Here is a 19,862-nt window from a genome sequence, read left to right as displayed (position 1 = left end):
TGTTCTGTGCTTTTCAGTATTGGTTGCTAAGTTTTGTCAAATATTTTTACTCCATCAACTGATATAATCATGTGGTTTTTTCTTTAATCAATATTGTGGGTTACATTAATTGAGTTTCAAATATGGATGCAGTTTTGTATCCTGGAATAAATGGTCCTTGGTAATGGTATATAGTTACTTTTATATATTGTTGAATTCAATTTGTTAATAACTTAAGGATTTTCATGTCTATATTCATGAGAGATATTGATCTCCAGTTTTAGATTTCTCTGTTGTCCTTGTCTGCTTTTGATATCAGCTTAATACTTGCCTCATAAAGTGAAATGGAAAGTGTTCCCCTCACTTTGTTTTCTGGAAGAAATTATATAGCGTTGGTACTAAGCCTCCTTTAAACAGGTGGCAGAATTCCACAGTGAAATCACCTCGACCTATAGCTTTCTTCTGTGGGAGGTTTTAAATTATAAATTGGACTTCCTTAAAAGTTATATGGCTGTTCAAATAATCTATTCCGTATCGGGCAAGTTAAGGTAGTTTTTGTTTTTCAAGAAATAGGTTCATTTCATCGAAATTTTCTGATGGCTAGAGTTGTAGTAATAACCCTTTTTAAATTCTTGACACTGGTAATTTGTGTCTAATCTCTTTTTCTTAGTCTTGCTCAATGTTTGTCAATTTTGTTTTTAAAGAAGAAACTCTCATTTCACCTTTTCCCTCTATTCTTTTTATTTTTCAATTTTATTGATTTCTGCCTTTATAATTATTATTTCCTTCCATTTGTTCACTCTGAGTTCATTTTGCTCTTATTTTTGTAGGTTCGTAGGAAGCTTTTGGTAGGTTCTTAAGGTGGAAGCTTAGATGACTGACTTAAGACATCTTCTGTTTTCTAACATATATATTTAGTGCTACTGGTTTTACTCTCAGGACTCCTCTAACTGCATCTCACACAGTTTGATACATTGCATTTCCTTTTCATGTGTGTTTTTATTTCGCTTGCGACTTCGTTTTTTTGATTCATGGATCATTCCTTCTAGTGTGTTATTTCTTTTCTAAGTGCTTAGAGATTTTTCTGTTAACTTCCTCTTAATGATTTCAAGTTTGATTCCGCTGTGGTCACAGGACACACTTTTGTATGATTTCAATTTGTAAAAGTTTGTTACAGTAAACAAATTTTTATTTTGTATTATGTGTTGTTTTACAGCCCAGGATATGTCTATCTTGGTATATGTTTTTGAGGGCACTTGAAAAGAATATGTACTTTGTTACTGTTGGGTGGAATGTTCTGTAAATGTTGATTAGATTCTGTTGTTTGATGGTGTTGATAAGTTCTTACGGATTTGGGGTCTAGCTATTCTGTCTTTGAGAGAAAGATACTTATGTCTTGAATTGTTGATTTGTCCATTTCTCCTTTCAATTTTCTGTTCCCATATTTTGAAGCTCTGTTATTTGATGTGCATACACTGAAGATCATAATGTCCTCCAGGTGAACTGACCCTCTATGTCTGGTAACTCTCCTTGCTTTGAAGTCTACCTAAGTCTATTCATATAGTCACTCCTGTATTTGATTAATGTTTACATGATGCACCTGTTTTATCCTTGTGTTTTAACCTGTCTACATTGTATTTGACGTTTCATTTAGATGGCGCATATGGTTGTTGTTTTAATCCACTGTGCCAGTCTCTCGGTGAGCATTCTAATTTTGTTTCTGTTTTCTTTTTTAAAATTCTTTATTGTTTAAAGTATTACCTGAGTCTCCTTTTTCCCCCCATTGACCTCTCCCCCGCCACCGCCTCCCCCAAGCACAAGCCCTCACCCCTCTACTGTCTGTGTCCATTGGTTTTGCTCATATGCATGCATACAAGTCCTTTGGTTGATCTCTTACTTCCTCACCCCCCTGCCTTCCCTCATAGGTTGTACAGTCTGTTCGATGCTTCTATGTCTCTGGTTCTATTTTTGTTCATCAGTTTATGTTGTTCATTATACTCCACAAATGAGTGAGATTATGTGATATTTATCTTTCTCTGACTGGCTTATTTCGCTTAGCATAATGCTCTCTAGTTTGATCCCTGCTGTTACAAATGGTAAGAATTCCTCCTTTTTTACAGCAGCTTAGAATTCCATTGTATAGATGTACCACAGTTTTCTAATCCACGTGTCTGCTGATGGGCACTTAGGCTGTCTCAGTTTTCTTATTACTGACTTCTGGTGGGTTACTTGAGCTTCTTTAAAAATTGAATTTTGATTTATTTATAGTTTTTTAGTATATCTCTTTGTATAACATTTTTAGTGGTTGTTCTAGGGCAGTGGTCGGCAAACTCATTAGTCACAGAGCCAAATATCAACAGTACTTGTTCAAAATAGACTCGCCCAGGCCAAAAACCGACTTCTGCGCATGGGCCATGAAGTTTCAATAGCACTGTACGCGCGCCCACACGTGGTATTCTGTGGAAGAGCCACACTCAAGGGGCCAAAGAGCTGCATGTGGCTCGCGAGCCGCAGTTTGCCAACCACAGTTCTAGGGGATACATTACGTATACAATAATTATCAATTTCCTCCTCATGTCATTTTACCAGTTTGAATGAAATATAGAAACCTTATTTCCCAATACATCCTCTTACCCTTCTTACTTAAAATGTAACTTTCTTAAGTACTTCCTTTGTATACATTTAGGATCACATCAGCCATGTAATTATTTTTGTTTCAACCACCAAAATTACTTTAGAAAACTCATGTATAGGAGGAGTGCCTACTGTATTTACCCTATTTTTCCTTACTGTGTTCTTTTTCATCCTGATTGCATCCAGGGTTCCCAAGACCACCCTTAGGTTTGATGTTCACTACAAGGACGCACAAGACACACCATATAGTTGTACGCGTGGCTGCAGTTACAACAAAAGGATACAAAGCAAAATCCACAAAGGGAAATGGTATGAGAAACAAAGTCCGGAGGAAACCAGCAACTAGCTTCCAAGAATCCTCTCCCAGTGGAGACACACCTGGCGCACTACAGTCCTCCAGCACGGCCTTGTGACAATATGTGTTAAATGTTGTCCAACAATAAAATTCGTAAGAGGCTCAGTACTCAACTTTTTTAGTAGGAGCTGGCCCAGAGGCACGCTCTGCCTAGCACATATTATAAATCGAGGTCCCAGAAGGAAAGCAGGTGTTCAGTATAAACCAACCCACTGCATACTTTAGGCCCAGTAAGCCATTCATATCAGTTCTGGGAATGCTGCCAACCCTCCTGAAATGCAAGGTCCTGAAGCCAGCCAGAGGATGATCTAGCCAACAGGACTCTCTAAGGATAGAGGTATCAAGCCTGCTATGTTAATTCTTTACTGCGCACAGATGTTCCACGGTTCCCTCTTTTATTGTTTCCATTCGTTAATAAAATTGCCTTTATTCATTCTCCTGGAAACAAATTCTCAGTTTCTTTCATCTGTGAATTTCCTGATCTCCCCCTTCATTCATGAAAGATATTTTCATTTGCTACAGGACTTGGCATTAACAATTCTTTTCTTTCAGCTCCTGAAAAACATTGCACCCTTTCCATCTAACCTCTGTGGTTTCTGATGAGAAATCCACTACCATTCTAACAGTTTTTCCCCCAATGAGAAAAATGTGTTATTTTTTTTCTGGCTCTTTAAAGGTGCTTTCCTGATTTTTAGTGTTCAGAAGATTCATTATAATGTGTCTTGGCGTGGATTTCAGTGGGTTTATCAGGTTTGACATACACTTGGCTTTGTGGATCTGTAGGTTTACATCTCTTGCCATATTTGGGGGATTTGCAGCCATTGATTCTCTAATACTTTTTCAACCCCGTCCTCCTTCACTTCTTCTCCAGAACTACAATGGTACACATTAGATATTTTGTTATATTCCCACAGTTCATGAGACTGTTCATTTTTTCTTCAGTATGTTTTCTCCAAGTTGTACAGATTGAGTAATTTATATTGTTCTATCTTCTAGTTCATTGATTTCTGTTCCCTTGAATCTGCTACTGCTTTTCTTCAGGTATGTATTTTTCAGTTCTGAACATTCCATATGCCTATTCATAATAACTTCTGTTTCTTTGCAGAAATTTTCTAATGTTTCATTTATCTTAAGTGTGTTCTTTTAGCTGTGGATATCCAGTTGTCCAACTGAATGGACTTGGTACTTTTCCAACTGAATGGACTTGGCACCCTTGCCAAAAATCAGCTGACGATATATGTGAGGATTATTTTTTTCTGAGCTCTCAATTCTTCTCTGTCATCTATATTTTTATCCTTTTGGCAATACAACAGTTTTCTGTTTGTAGCTTGGCACTAAGTATTGAAATCAGAGAGTGTGAATCCTCCAATTGTTCTTTTTCTTTTTAAACTGGTTTTGGCTATTCAGGGTCCTGTGAGATTCCAAATGAATTTTAGGACAGGTTTTTCTATTTCTACAACACACACGGGATTTTGATAGGGACTGGACTGCATCTATAGATCACTTTCACTGCTGCTGTCATCTTAGCAATATTGTCTTCCAATCCATAAGCATGGGGAGACTTTCCACTGATTTAGGTCATCTGTAATTGCAGCAATGTTTTGTAGTTTTTAATGAGCAAGACTTTTGCTTACTTCGTTAATTTCACTGCTGAGCATTTTGTTCTTTTTGATGCTATTATAAATAAAATTTTAAAAAGTTCTTGTTTAGATAGTTCACTGGAAATGTATGGAAACACAACTGACGTTTGTATGTTGATTTTACATGCAGAGTTTCACATTCAGTGTATTCACAGGTTTCTCTCTACTCCTATGAATTTTCGCTTGTGGATTCCCTGACACTTGTAAATTTTGACTAAAGGTTTCTCCACAGTCACAAGATTTATGGGGTCAGCTACAGGCTGACTGTGTCCTCCCAAAATTCATACCTTAAGCCTTAACCCCCAATGTGTGTATATCTGGAGACACTGATACCATTGTAATTAACCTAGTTATTAACAACAGGAAAGGAGCAAAAGGGACGAACAAGAACAACTGCATAGTCCTCTGCAGCTCTACAGCCAGCTTTTTTGGGGTCTCCCCTCCCTGCAAAGCCAAATATTATAGGTATGTCATTTGGGCAGCTTCACCAGGAAGCTAAAGCTTTACACTCCCCAGGGAGCCACCAGCCTATTCCCCACAGATCACTGGGGGATGGGACTGGACAGGCAGAATAGACACATGCCCAGTAAAGTTGGGGTGACATCGGGAAGGAACTTGCCTGTCAGTCTCACCTGGGAACAGGCCACTGGTCAGAATGGGCGTGGCTGCCTGTAAGGGTGCTAAACAAGAGTTCCTTCTCTTATACTCTTGGGACTCTTACTGCTCCAGGCGCGCTCTCCTGCATTTGCCCCCATGGCCCATGGCCCACGGCCATGTGGACACCTACACACAATGGACTAATGGACAGCTGCTAGCCTGATGCTGGGCTGGACCCGGTTCCAACATGGAAAGAAAACTCTGGACTCTGACTCTGCTTCTAGCCCTACTCAAATCCCAGCTGCACTTCTTCTGTGACTAGACTAAGGGAAATGGGACTTGGGAACCCAGGATTGTAATTCAATGCAAATAAAAATCACTCATTCTCTCATGTGAGTCTCATAAAGTTCTTTTTCTTGCGATACGGTAAGAACTCCACCCCACCACCCAGTGGGGAAGAGGACACCCAATTTCTCCAATAACAATATGGCCCCCAAGGAAGTCAGGTTAAATGAGGACATAGGGGGGCCCTGATACGACAGGCAGGTGCCGCACATGAAAAGGAGACACCAGCGCTCATCCCCTCTCTGTCTCTGCCATGTGAGCACAGAACGAGCAGACAGCCATCTGCCAGGAACCCAGTCAGCTGGCACCTTGATCTTAGACGTCCCAGCCTTGAGAACGAGGAGGAAATAATTTCTGTTGGTTAAGCCAGCAGTTTGGTATTTTGAAATGGCAGCCCTAGCAGACTAATCCCGATTCTGGTTATGAGAGTGGGGCACTACTGTAACCTAAAAGTACGGAGCAGCTTTGGAACCGTGTGATGGGTAGAGGCTGGAAGAGTTTTAAAGTGCATATTAGCAAAACCTGAAGGGAATGTTGGTAAAATACAATATTCCAATTTCTCCTTTCAGGAAAAAGCCCTGAGCAGAAATGGCTAAGTGTCATGTTGTATGTATATATAGGTATAATATTCTATATAATTCAGGTCTGACACATACAAAGTATCTGAAAATGCAATTTAAAGAATCCTAAAATATGTAATTTCTATGCCTCAAATAACAAACAGCAAAACAAACCCCTTTGGTTCTTTCATTCTTTCAAAATTAGTTAATATTTGGTCTCTTTATGAAACAAGTATGTTGAGTGCCTGATACTCTTCCAGGTATGGAAACTTCACCTTAAAAACTAACCCACTCAGATGCTCCTGCCTGGTATCAACTTTCCACAAGGAAGCGAAGCAAAGGAAACATTGTCGGTCATAGACAGGATTAGGTTCAGGGTATGCTGAGGGTCCCACAGGAAGGGGCAGAGAGGTATGGGGAAAGTAAGCTGGCACAGCATTTCATTCTGGCCAAGAATGCTTCTCTATTAACACTATAAATGGTAAAGTGAAACATTCAAAAGAAAAGTTTCCCTCTTACATTAGGGAACATTCTGAATTGTATGCACTATATACACGTTTTTCTCAAAGGTATAAAAGATTTGACAATTGAGGGACACACAGCTCTCAATGATGTCTGATAACATCAAAACCAAAGATTTTTAACTTATACATTAATAGGCAAATATCTACCACATGAGCCCAGTATTTACATGAAGTTTAAATCTTGCAAAAAAAAAAAAAAATCTGCCTTATTTCTAGAACAGGCAATACAAATCCGAATGAGCACAGCTGACGCTATGCTGAGTGACTAGTATAACCAGCACAGAGTGCCACAGCATCTATGCAGGTGGCCAGGAAATGTTAACTGCATCTGATTATGAAAGTTCCCATGCTGCCTGAGAGATGAGAACATCTTTCTATTAGGATATATATCCATTCCATTATATATTTCCAAATCCTTGGTTTCAACATGGCAAACTCTTTCTCAAAATCCTTCAAAGCCTATCTTGCTCCAAGTTCAAGTCCATACTCCTCAGCCTGGCTTTCAGGCGTCTGAACTGTCTCCATCCAGGCTCAGAGGAGATGAAGGCAAAGCCTTCAGGGGCCGGGCAAGTAATGAGTGAGAGAAGCAGCACTTGGCCTTGGGGTAAAGGGGCACAAGGGGCGTGACCACACAGTGGAGACGCTGTTTGTCTCCAGCCACGAGCCATCTGTCCAAGAGTGTAGCTGTAGGACAGTGGGAAATAATCTCTTCTCAGAGAAGTTGGCAATCCAGACTTTTAGGTGAAATCTTCCAATTTGTGGAAACTCATTTAAATATAAAGGATGGGTCCAGCCAAACTACATCTATCTGAGTCAAAAATGAAAACAGTTCCGCACCCTTCCCTCTACACAGAGAAAAGCAGCTCCAAGCTTCCCATATGGTGAGTCGCCCAGTCTGAGACACACTACGCTTCCAGCCTTATTTCAACAGAAATGCCTTCCCTCAGCTCTTCAACTTGCCAATTCCATGGCGGGGAGGCGGAGGAGGCAGTCACTTCCTCCCTCGACAGCATTCCTCCACTTTAGTAGGCCCTGGGAATCACTGGGCACTGAAGCACGAATGTCCAGTATTTTTAATTTAACTTCAATTAGTTTTCTACTTGGTGAATTCCTGAGTCGTGAATGAAAAGGCTCCAGGTAAGATGGGCCACGCCCCCAAGGTCAGGGTAGGGTATTGCCTAATGCCAGCAAGGTATTAATTAGGACAAGAAAAGGCGACGGGGCCATCCTGCAAGAGCTGGAAAGAAATTTCAGGACTCACCTTATCCCTGGTTGCCAGGCGCTCTGGAGCCATACTCCTGGTCGCTGAGTGCTCTTCCGAGAGAAGAGTCAAGTTGCACAGGCAGAGCTGGGGAAAGAAGAGCAGCGGAGGGTGCTTAGGAGGAAGGTCCCATCTAGCATCCCAGGTCGGCCCGAGTGAGGGGAGATATGGAAGGCAGTAGCTCATCCTTCACCAGTGTCCTGTCAATAGGGCCCCAGACCTAGGCCACCAGTGGGCTCAGCCCCAATGCCTGTTGGGAAATGAAGCCCACAGCAGCTGGTGAGACTTTGTCACTGTGTGGACTCAATTAAGAGGAAAGGGCCTCAGAGTGGCCACAGGTGTGCATTCACATTGAGAAATAAAGTGACTATCATAGTGAAAACAGAGTTCCGAATTCATGTCTGCCCTGAGGCTAAAGGACAAGGCTCAGGAAATTAAAAATAGAGAGCACTACAGGCTCCACAGAATGCAGATTTTGGGGGGGACTTGAAGCAGGGTGGAAGACATAACCTATTTCAACCTCCCCTCCACTTATATATCCAAGATTAGCTTCCCAAGAATTGAAATATGTCTTGATTAAGAATGGGCAGTTGGCAGTTGGCCCAGATCTTCAACAAATCCATTTCATAAAGAAGTTTTGTAACAGGAGAGATTTTTCTTAATACCAAGCTGCATAGAAGATAAACCACTCATCAGATGTCATGTATAGGCCTTGTTTGCACAAATGAACATTTTGGGGACTATGAATGACAACTGGGTGTTAAATGATGTTAGAGAATTATTGTGAATATTGTTTGGTGTGATCATGATATTCTAGATATAGAGAAAATGAGTCAAGAAATGCGGTCGAAGTACTAAGGTGAATTGACATGTTTGTAATTTTCTTAAAATGTAAAGCCTTCAACAAGTTAATAGCAGAGGCAGGAAGGGAGAGAAAGGGAGTGTGAGCTGGAGTGTACAAGCACTCTTATGGAATTAAAGGAAGATGAGGAGACATCGATAATGTAAGGTGAGGACCTTTGTTTAGACTTCTTTTAAAAATATTTTTCCATTGATCCTTAGAGAGAATGGATGGGAGGGACCAGAGACGGAGAAACATCTACTTTTGTGAGGGAGACACATTGACTGGTTGCCTCACTCACGCGCCCCAACCGGAGCCAGGGATTGAACCGACAACTGAGGTACATGCTCTTGACCAGGAATTGAACTTGTGACACTTCTGTCTGCAGACCAATGCTCTAACCAATGTGCCAAATTGGCTAGGGAAATGTTTAGACATTTTTGAGGCAATCATGGAATCTGAACACTGACTAGATATTAGATGGCATTAAGTAATCAGTATTAATTTTATTAGACTTAGGATAAGAATGGGCTATGCCCACTGTCTCTCCACCTCTCACGAGGAGGGAGGCCTGTCCCATGTGGGATACTATTGCCCATCCCCTTCTGAAGAGCCTAAGCGACCAAGCGACCAAACGACTGAACGACCGGTCGACCAGTTGCTATGACACACGCTCAATGCAGGAGCTGCCCCCTGGTGGTCAGTGCATTCCCACAGCCAACCTCCTGTGATCCCTCCCTCCAGCCGGCCAACCTCCCACTGCCCAACCAGGGGGAGGGACCATGGGAGATTAGCCAGGCAGCTCCCTGATCAGCCCTGATTTCTGGTCAGGCCGAAGTACCCCACCTGTGCACGAATTTGTGCACCGGGCCTCTAGTGCTTAAATAAAGAGTGCAAAGTCTACAGTTAACATCATATTTAATTATGAGAAACTTGATGCTGTCCTGCTAAGATCAGAAACAAGACTAGGATGTCTGCTCTCAGCACTCCTATTCAATATCACACTAGAATTCCTAGCTAATGTAAGAAGACAAAAAAAGGAAATAAAAGATACACAGATTGGGAAAGAAGAGATAAAATTGCCTTTGTCTGCAGATGACCAGATTGTCTATGTAGAAAATCCCAAAGAAATTTCTGGAACAAATGATTACATCAATACTGAGAATACAAGGTTAATATACAAAAGTCAACTGCTTTCCTATGTACCAGCCATCAACAAATGGAATGTGAAATTAAAACCACTAGACATTTCTATTAGCTCCCAGTAAAGTGAAATACTTAGGTATAAATCTTTTCAAAAAATTGTATGAGATCTAGATGAGGAAAACTACAGAACTCTGCTGAAAGAAACCAAAGAAGATCTAAATAAATGGAAAAGGACAGTCCACATCATGGAAAAAGAGACTCGGTATTAAGATGTCAGCTCTTCCCACTGGGTCTATACACATTCAACAAAACCATCATCAAAATCCCAGCAACTTACTTTGAGTAGATTAATAAAATGGTTCTACTAGTAAAGATTATATAGAAAGGCCAACACAATACTGAAGAAAAACAAAAGCAGAAGACTGGCATAACTGGATGTCACAACTGACTATAACGCCACGGCAAAAATATATATATATTGGTAGTTAAAAAATAGTCATGGGGGTGTAAGTTTAGCATTTTGCAATACTATGTATGGTGCCAAGTGGGTACTGGAATATCAAGGGGACCACTTTGTAAAGTATATGATTGTCTAACCACTATACTGTACACTTATAACTAATACAAAATAATACTGTATGTAATTGAAAAAATTTAAAACAGATAAAATAATAAATGGAATAAAATGATGACACAGAAATAGACCCACACAGATAGAGTCAACTGATCTTTGACAAAGGAGCAAAGGAAATTCAATGGAGAAAGAATTGTCTTCTGCATAAATGGTAGTACTGGAATAACTGAACATTCGCATGCCAAATAATAAATGAATAAATAAGAAATAAGAATCTAGACACAGATCTTATACCTTTCACAAAAATTAACTCAGAATGGATCACAAACCTAAAGATAAAATGTGAAACAATAGCTCCTAGAAGATAACATGGGAGAAAATCTATGTGACCTTGGGATTAGGACACCAAATCTATAGGACACCAAAAGCACAATCCATGAAAGAAAAAAATTGGTAAGTTGGATTCTGTTAAGATTAAAACCTTTTGCTCTGTAAGATACTGGTAAGAAAATAAAAAGGCAAACCATAGAGTAGGAGAAAATGCCTGAAGAAAAAAATGACTGAGTGAAAAAGAGAAAATAATCATAATCAGAGTTAAGAAACTCACTACTATACTTCTCAGTAAATGAAAAAACAAACTGACAGTAAATAGTAAGGAAACAGGTTTGAAAACACTATCAAGCAGTATTGATCGTATTTAAATTTATAGAACACTAAACCCAAGTGCAGAAGTACACGCAGACTCTTCACAAGGTAAGTGACATTCTGAGGCCTATAAAACAAGTCACCAATTTCAAAGGACTACACTTAAAGAGTATGTTCTTTGCCCAAGACAGAATAAAAGTGGAAATCAGTAACAGTGAGATATCTAGAAAGACCTCCATAATTAGAAATTAAGCAATACTGGTCTAAAGGAGATATGGATGAAAACAAATATTCCAAGGGACATGAAGAAATGTTATGAACTGAATGATTCTAATAAATACATGTAAAAACATATCACAACTAACCAAATTTGTGGCATGGAGTTATGGGCTGTAGTGTGTCCCCTATCAAATTCATATGTAAAAGCCCTCATCCCCCAGTACTATAGAATATGACTGTATTTAGCCATAGGTTGATTAAAGAGGTAATTAAGTTAAAATGACATTATTAAGGTGGGCCTTAATCCAATATACTGGTATCCTTATAAGAATCTGAACAGAGATTTCCAAAGAGAAGATGATGTAAACACAGGGAGAAAGCCATCTATAAGCCAAAGAAAGGCTTCAAAAGAAACCAACATTGATAAAACCTTGATTTTTAACTTCTAGCCTCCAGAATTCTGAGAAAATAAATTTCTGCTATTTAAACCACCCCGTCTGTGGTGCTTTGTTATGGCAGTTCTAGCAAACTAATACAACAGCTGAAGCTGTTCTTAAAGGGAAAGTGATATCCTTAAATGAATGCACCAGAAAAGGAGAAATTTTTTAATTAAAAAAAAAAATTAGCTCACACCTTTTTAAAAAAAAATAAATACCCAAGGATATTTTTTCCATTGATTTCTAGAGAGAGTAGAAGGGAGGGAGGGGGGGGAGAGAGAGAGAGAAACATTGACATGAGAGAGATACATTGATTTGTTGCCTCCTGCACGTGGCCCTACTGGGGCTGGGGAACCTGCAACCGAGGTATGTGCCCTTGAGTGCCTTTGACCAACACTAACCACTGAGCAAACAGGCCAGAACCAGCTCATACCTTTTAAGAAACTAGGAACGAAGACAAAACTTTAGTAAGAAGATAATAAGTAATAAACAGGAAAAATTAATGGAATGGTCAATAACACCAAAAGCACAAATAGGCAAACGAGGCTAAGCTTAAAAACTTCTGTACAGCAAAAGAAACATAGTGTAAAGGTATAGTACAGGACGGGTCAAAATAGATGCAAGCCATATACCATATATGGGGTCAATATCCAGAATATTAAAAGCGCTTCTACAACTCATTAACCAAAAAAAAAAAAAATAACCTGACTAAAAATGGGCAAACTACTTGAATAAACATTTCTCCAAAGAAGAGATACAAATGGTCAATAGTGCATGAAAAGATGCTAAACATCATAAATTATCAGAAAAATGCAAATCAAAATCACAATAAGACAATCTCTAGCCCAACAGGAGTGACTCAGTGGTTGAGCTTCAACCTATGAACCAGGAGGTCATGGTTAGATTCCCAGTCAGCATCCCCAATGGGGGATGTGCAGAAGGCAGCCCATCATTGATTCTCTCCTATCATTGATATTTCTATCTATCCCTCCCTCTCACTTCCTCTCTGAAATCAATAAAAATATATATTTTTTTAAAAAGATACCATCTCTACCTGTTAGAATGGCCATTACACACACACACACACACACACACACACACACACACACACAGAAAATAAGTTTTACAAAGAATGGGAAAATACCCTAGACTATTGTTGGTACAATTATAAAATGGTGCAGTCACTATGGAAAACAGTAGAGAGGGGGGTTGCTCAATAAATTAACGATAGAAGTATCATATGATACATTAACCCCACTTCTGGATATATACCCAAAGAAATTAAAAAACAGGATCTTGAAGAGATATTTACATACACATGTTAGCCAAGGTGTGGAGGCAACCTGAATGTCTATCAATGGGTGAATGGATAAAGAAAAAGTAGTAGCCGAAACCGGTTTGGCTCAGTGGATAGAGCGTCGGCCTGCGGACTAAAAGGTCCCAGGTTCGATTCCGGTCAAGGGCATGTACCTGGGTTGCAGGCACATCCCCAGTAGGAGATGTGCAGGAGGCAGCTGATCGATGTTTCTCTCTCATCAATGTTTCTAACTCTCTATCTCTCTCCCTTCCTCTCTGTAAAAAATCAATAATATATATATATATATATACATATATATATATATAAAGAAAAAGTAGTAAAAACATAAAATGAATATTAGTCATTCAGCCCTAGAAAATAAGGAAATCCTGCCTTATCCTGGATGAACCTTCAGGGCATTATGCAAAGTAAAATATTTCAGTCACAAAGAGACAAATGTTGCATCATTCCACTTCTATGAGGTATCTGAATTACAATAAATTAAATTAAATGGAATTCCAAAAAATAATCAAGCCAGAAATAATAATACAGAAAGAAAAAAAATAGAGGAGGCAAATAGAAAACAAACAGTAATAGTAGAGACCTAAATCTAACCATACTGATAATTATATGAAATAACCCACCAATTAACTGAAAAGCACAGACTGTCAGACTGGATAAAAAAAGCAAGGCCCTACCGTATGTTTTCTACACGAAGCACACTGTAAATATAGGCATGGCTCAGGTAAATATAGAAACGATGTAAACAGACATAGCATGCACACAGTGAGCATAAGAAGTTAGGAGTAGCAATATATCAGACAAAGCATATTTCAAAAAAAGTGTTACCAGAGACACAAAGACATGTTTCATGATAATAAAGGAGTCCATTCATCAGAAAATATACTAATGGTAAATGTATAAGCATTTTATAACGGTGCTTCCAAATATATGAAGAAAAAAACAGAATTAATGGAGAAACAGAAAATTCCACAATCCTAGTTGAAGAATTTAACACCTTGTCACAGTAGTTGCTAAAATGATGAAACTACTGCTAAAAAAAATTGATAAAAATAACTAAACAGTTAGAAAATAAAAGATCTGAATATAACAATCAAGCAACTTGACCTAACATAGTATTAGAACAACACCCAACAACTGCAGAATATATTCTTTTCAAGGACACATTCAGCAAAACAAGATATATACACTGGGTCATGAAATAACTCCTCACTTACAAGGGCTGACACTGTACATACTTTGTCTTTGACCTGAATGGAATTAAATAAGTAATAATAAGTTATCTAGAAAAATCCCAACATATCTGGAAATTAGACGACAGTGGATGGAGAAAAGCTGCATTTATCAAGTACAGACAACTTCCTTGATGACTTTTTTTTTTTTAATTCTTACCCGAGAATATTTTTCCATTGATTTTTAGAGAGTGGAAGAGAGACGGAAAGACAGAGAGAAATATCGATGTGAGAGAAACACATTGATTGGTTGCCTCCTGCATGAGCCCCGATCAGGGTTTGGGCCTGGGCCAGGGAGGAGCCTGAAACCAAGGTACGTGCCCTTGACCAGAATTGAACCCAGGACCCTCCGGTCCACAGGCCAACGCTCTTTCCACTGAGCCAAACCAGCTAGGGCTCTCTTGATGACTTTCATTAAAAATGGAAGCAGAGAGATGAGGCAATAAATGAAGGAAGAAATCATGACCCTCCTCTGGTCAAAACCCTGCAGAGGGTCCCCCTACCCACAGCTCCACACATTACCTTACCACCCACACCCCTGCCAAATAACAGCCCAACCCCCTTTCCCACTTGAGTTCCCATCACTCCCCGCACAGATGTCACTTTCCAGGCAGAAAGGATAGCCCCTCATTATCCTCACACCTGGGTGCTCACCCAGGAGGAGCCAGGACCAGACACGGTGCCTGTCCCTCAGAGAACCACCTCAACCAGCGGGACAGTCAGGCCATCGGGATGCACCAAGCAAGCCTTCAAGTCCTCACGTGCAAGTGCCTGGGAATAATCCTGCCAGAGAACATTCAGAAATATTTGCATTCGAGACCATCTCAGCTGGTTAACAAGGGTGATCGTGTGAAGCATAAAGGCATGAGGGAATAAAGCCACATGGATTGGCCCTAACCGGTTTGGCTCAGTGGATGGAGTGTCGGCCTGCGGACTGAAGGGTCCCAGGTTCGATTCCGGTCAAGGGCATGTACCTTGGTTGTGGGCACGTCACCAGTGGGGGGGGTGCAGGAGGCAGCTGGTCGGTGTTTCTCTCTCATCGATGTCTCTGACTCTCTATCCCTCTCCCTCCCTCTCTGTGGAAAATCAATAAAATAAAGAGAAAAAACCAAACCACATGGACTGGAGTAGACCCCCTGCGGCTGCCAACTGCAGGCCAGCTGGAGTGAAGGGTGACCATGATTCTGGAAAGGCTGTCTGTGGGCCAGTTCCAAACGGATAATCACCATCACCCAACACACTCCCCCTGGGCACTCACTGTGTGCCCTCGCCCCGTCCAAAGGTCACCTTTCCACCTCCAACCCGGACACTGCTATTAGCCCTGTTTTACTGATGAGAAAAAGGGAGGGACATCGAATGAGGGCACATGGCCAGGGTCACACAGTCAGTACTAGTGGAGCCTCAGAGTCCGACTTCAGAACCCACCATAAAGAGAGGAGGGCCTTTATGTAACAGGAAGTAGATGAACTAAAACGTGGGGAAAGACAATATGCTGAGCTAACATAAAGGTGAGGAAAAAGGAGAAGAGGAGAAAGAATGGACAAGACTTAACAGCTCATCAGATTACTGGGAAATCTGGAAAACTCAAGGAGGCAAGAAGCCTGAGGCCATGCAGTCCTTGCCAAGAGGTAGCATCCTGCCATTGAGATGGCAGGGGCAGAATGGGTGAGAGAGTGCAGGGGATGCAGAAGGCAGGTCCCCAAGAGCGTCCTGCACGTGCTCCTCACCTGGCTGCTGAGAGCAGGCTTTGAACTGTAGCAAGGCATTTTGGGACAACTGGGGAAAGGGAACGCAGCCTGAATATTATATGGCATTGATAAACTGGGGTTAATTTTGTTGGGTATATATATATGGGGTATAAAGCGCATTTTCTTTAAGTCCTTATACAAAAGAGAAGCATACTGAAGTATGTACCGTAGAGCGTTATCTGAGATTTGCTGCAAAGAAAATCTACGCCGGAGAGCAGCTTGTTGACAACTGTTGCAGCTGAGCACACAGGTGCTCCCACAGTGTCCTCCTTGCTTTGGCTGTACTGTCAGATTTCCATCATTTTAAATTTAATAACCCCTCTCCCTCACATCCCCAAAAGTAGAAAAAAAAACCTTAAAGGAGAGGAATATTACAAATACATATAATTTATCTTCTGGGAAGGAACATGCAGAATTTAGTGTAACTTACTTAATAGTCAGTTTCTTACTTCCATCTTCTTCCTAAAGAAAAATAAAGACTTCTTTTATTATTGGGTAAGAGTCAAAAAGTCTTCATGCCCTTGGAAGAGATTATGACTGGCAGTCTCTAGGTACAAACAGAGAAAGACAAACCTAAGTGACCCAATCCTAAACCCCAGCCAGCCCCATGGCTAACCTATGCCTCTAACTACTATTCCTTGGCTATACAAAATGAAAGTTCAGAGGCATTTTAAAAAACAAGGACTATTAAATCTTTAGACTGTTGTGTTTTCTGTGTTTTTAGTTGTAACTAGTTGCTATCACTCTAACACTTAAATAATCTGGGTTTGTAGCATCTCTTTTTTTAAAAAAAGAGAGGGGATAAACTACAAATACTGGCTGGTCTGATTCCTGCCCTGTTAGTGTCATTACTGTCATTAACAAAAGTTAATGTTATTAGGGGCTGGGACCAAGGATCAGGAGAAAGTGAACAAATGTTCTATCTTTATCACATTAGAAGCATGAGACAAATTTGAAGGATAGAGCACCTGCTTTTACATTTTCATTAAAACTTTGAAAGTTGCCCTAGCTGGTTTGGCTCAACGGATGGAACGCTGGCCTGCGGACTGAAGAGTTCTGGGTTCAATTCCGGCCAAGGGCACATGCCTGGGCTGTGGGCGCGATCCCGACCCAGTAGGGGGCGTGAAGGAGGCGGCCGAACAATGATTCTCTCTCATCATTAATGTTTCTATCTCTCCCTCTCCCTTCCTCTCTAAGATCAATAAAATATATTTTTAAAAAATTAACAAAACTTTGAAAGTTAAAGAACGGCTGGCTCCAAGGTAAAAGTTACTATAGCACTTCCCTCTCTATAAAATGAGAATTCTACTGCCTTATGTACAAGGCTGGCTGAGGAAATAAACTATGCAGTGCACAGAAGGCAGGCTGCCAACACAGGCATACTGCTCTCAAACACTACTTCTCCCACCTGTGTTTAGCCGGGCCTCAGAGGCCCCGAGGACAGTGGGTCCGGATGAGTGTTCTGGAGACGTTGCGGGGCCCGGGAAACCACCTGCAGCTCTGAGCCACAGAGGACTACACACAGGTTCCAGGGACAAGCAGAGCAAGGAGCCCTCTGTCATGAGCAAAGGCACTACAGGGACACGAGGGCGTGCTGCCCACCTGAGAAGGGCTGCCAGGCCCCCAGCCCCTCTTCTCCCCACCCTAACAGGCAATACCACTGGATGTGGGGGAGCATGGGGTGCAGCAGGGCAGACTGGAGCAAGAGAGAAGCAGCTCCAGCCAAAGGATTCTCTCCCAGCCCAGAGGGCAGGCTGGCAACCCCCAAGCCTGCAACTGGGGTCCTCTTCACGAAAGCATCAGAACCAGGGAGGTTCTATGTCCCTACAGAGGCAGGGTGTGGGTTTTAGCAAAAGCCTGCTCTGAGCTCATGTCAACACTTAGCATGACATCATCTTCTATGTGCCTGTGGAGTTCAGTAAACGCGCGAAGTAACGTTCCTGAGCACTTGGCATGTGCGAGACGCAAGTTTTACCTTTTTCCACAATGAGGACAGGTTCAGTGAGAAAGGGGCGCACCTGGATCTGAACTCTCCCTACAGAGGCAGGACGGCAGGCCTCGCAGAGGCTCCTGGGTAGAGGCAATGCCCAAAGAGGTGCACGCTTGCAGATCTGGGGGGGAGGGCAGGTTCTGGTTGTTAAGTAGTGAACCTGAGTGATGACTCCATGGAACCTCACGGCCACATCTGGGCATGCTTGCAATGTTTTCATAATGAAAAGCTGAAAATAAGAACTTGAGTATGGATTCTGACTGCCCTCCCCCTCCCTCAGCCCCTGTAATTCAGGGGTCAGCCACCCGCCCGGGGGTTTGCAGGAGGTTCCCTGCCCATGGGCTCCATCCCACTTACTGCACCCCGGGCTGTTGGGAGGGCCCCGCACCGGCGGGAGCCGTGCAGACACAGGGAAGCCCCAGGCAACAGGAATACTGACCCCGCCAGGACGCCAGCCTCCCGCAAGGTTCTGGGGCCGCTAACAGTCGCTTGGCCTCAGACGCCCCACCCCAAATTAGTCTGCGGGCCAGCGCTTCCCCCGAACAAGGGTCCGTGGGGCCAAGCAGCGCCTCCCCCGCACGGCGGGCATCACACGGCCGCGCGCCCACGAATACCCAGAGGAAGCCCGAGCTCAAACCCACAGCCCTAGGCACGTCTGCTCCCGGCCAGGGCGCGCGTGTTCCCCAAATCACCCGTATTATTCCAGGCCCCAGCAGGACAGGACGCCGGGACCCCCGCCCCCTACCCCGCCCTGAGAAAGCACACCTCTGGGCCAGAGCGACACTTCCCACGCTTTCCCTTCCCAGGTTTCCCGACTGTCCTTCCTCCGAGCTGGCGGCCAAACCTACCTCGCCCATCACAGCCCGGGGGACAGTCACCAGCGCCAAGCTACGCCCAAGGGGCGTGCGGGTCGCTCCCCACACTGCCCCTGGGCGGGACTACAATACCCAGAATGCCCCGGGCGGGAACTACACTACCCATAGTGCCCCAAGGCGGGAATATAATACCCAGAATGCCGCGGGGCGGGAACTAAGCTACCTACACTATTGACAAGGTCCCTCGTGAGGACTACACCTCGATACCAACACACCCACCCGCCTGCCCTCACAGCCCCACTGGACTCGGACCTTCAGCCATGGTCTCAGATACACGCCCACTCATCTGTCAGAATTACAGCCACTTGGGCTCTGGGACAAATTGTGAAAAATCAGACCAGTAAAATCAAACTGACTTCCGGTGCATGAGAAGGGTGGTTGAGGTGAGCACTAAAATCTTTCTTTTTTAAGTTACAGGGTCTTTGTAATTTTTGTTTAAATTATTTTTAAAAAATGAAAAGGTGTTAGTTGCCTGGATATGTACTTGTCCTCCATCCTGCAGATTGACCCGGGTTTTTACATTTAAATAAAAGCACATAATGAATGAAGTACTAACAAATGCTAACAATACTGGCATTTTTCTTTTTTAAAGAGAATATTATGAAGTTTGTTTAAAAGAAAAATAGAGATGTCACAGAATTAGTCCAGACATATTTACTAAACAAAAACAGTCAAACAGCAACCCTCAGGAGTAAAAATCACAATCCCCAAAGTCTATGTTGTCTGAAATACCAACTTTTACACAAAATTACAATACATAAAGCAACAATGTGACGCATACTCATGAAATAAAGCAGTCAATAAAAACTATCATTGAGCCCGGCCTGCATGGCTCAGTGGTTGAGGTTCAACCTGTGAACAGGAAGGAGGTCACAGTTCCATTCCCTGTCAGGGTTGCACCTTAATACACAGTAGTGGATGTACAGGAGGCAGCCTATCTAT

General features: G+C 42.1%; 1 protein-coding gene across 5 annotated transcripts in view; it reads right to left on the bottom strand.

Annotated features, from left to right (window-relative positions):
• Positions 1-19,005, bottom strand: part of ZNF169 (zinc finger protein 169) — a 44,740-nt gene extending 25,735 nt beyond the window's left edge. For 4 of the 5 annotated variants that reach the window (XM_036331393.1, XM_036331395.1, XM_036331396.1 and 1 more), the window contains exons 1-3: positions 18,894-19,005; positions 16,486-16,517; positions 7,896-7,982 (exon numbers count right to left, since the gene is read on the bottom strand). In XM_036331393.1, coding sequence (XP_036187286.1) covers positions 7,896-7,928 — 33 coding nt within the window. In that variant the 5' untranslated portion in view covers positions 7,929-7,982; positions 16,486-16,517; positions 18,894-19,005. The other variant, XM_036331394.1, reaches the window with a different exon arrangement.
• Between the last annotated feature and the right edge of the window lie 857 nt (positions 19,006-19,862).

This window comes from Myotis myotis, unplaced genomic scaffold (assembly GCF_014108235.1).
Source record: "Myotis myotis isolate mMyoMyo1 unplaced genomic scaffold, mMyoMyo1.p scaffold_m19_p_12, whole genome shotgun sequence".
Lineage (NCBI taxonomy): Eukaryota > Metazoa > Chordata > Mammalia > Chiroptera > Vespertilionidae > Myotis > Myotis myotis.
The sequence above is the reverse complement of the archived record's forward strand: the minus strand, read 5'-3'. Positions and strand labels throughout refer to the sequence as shown.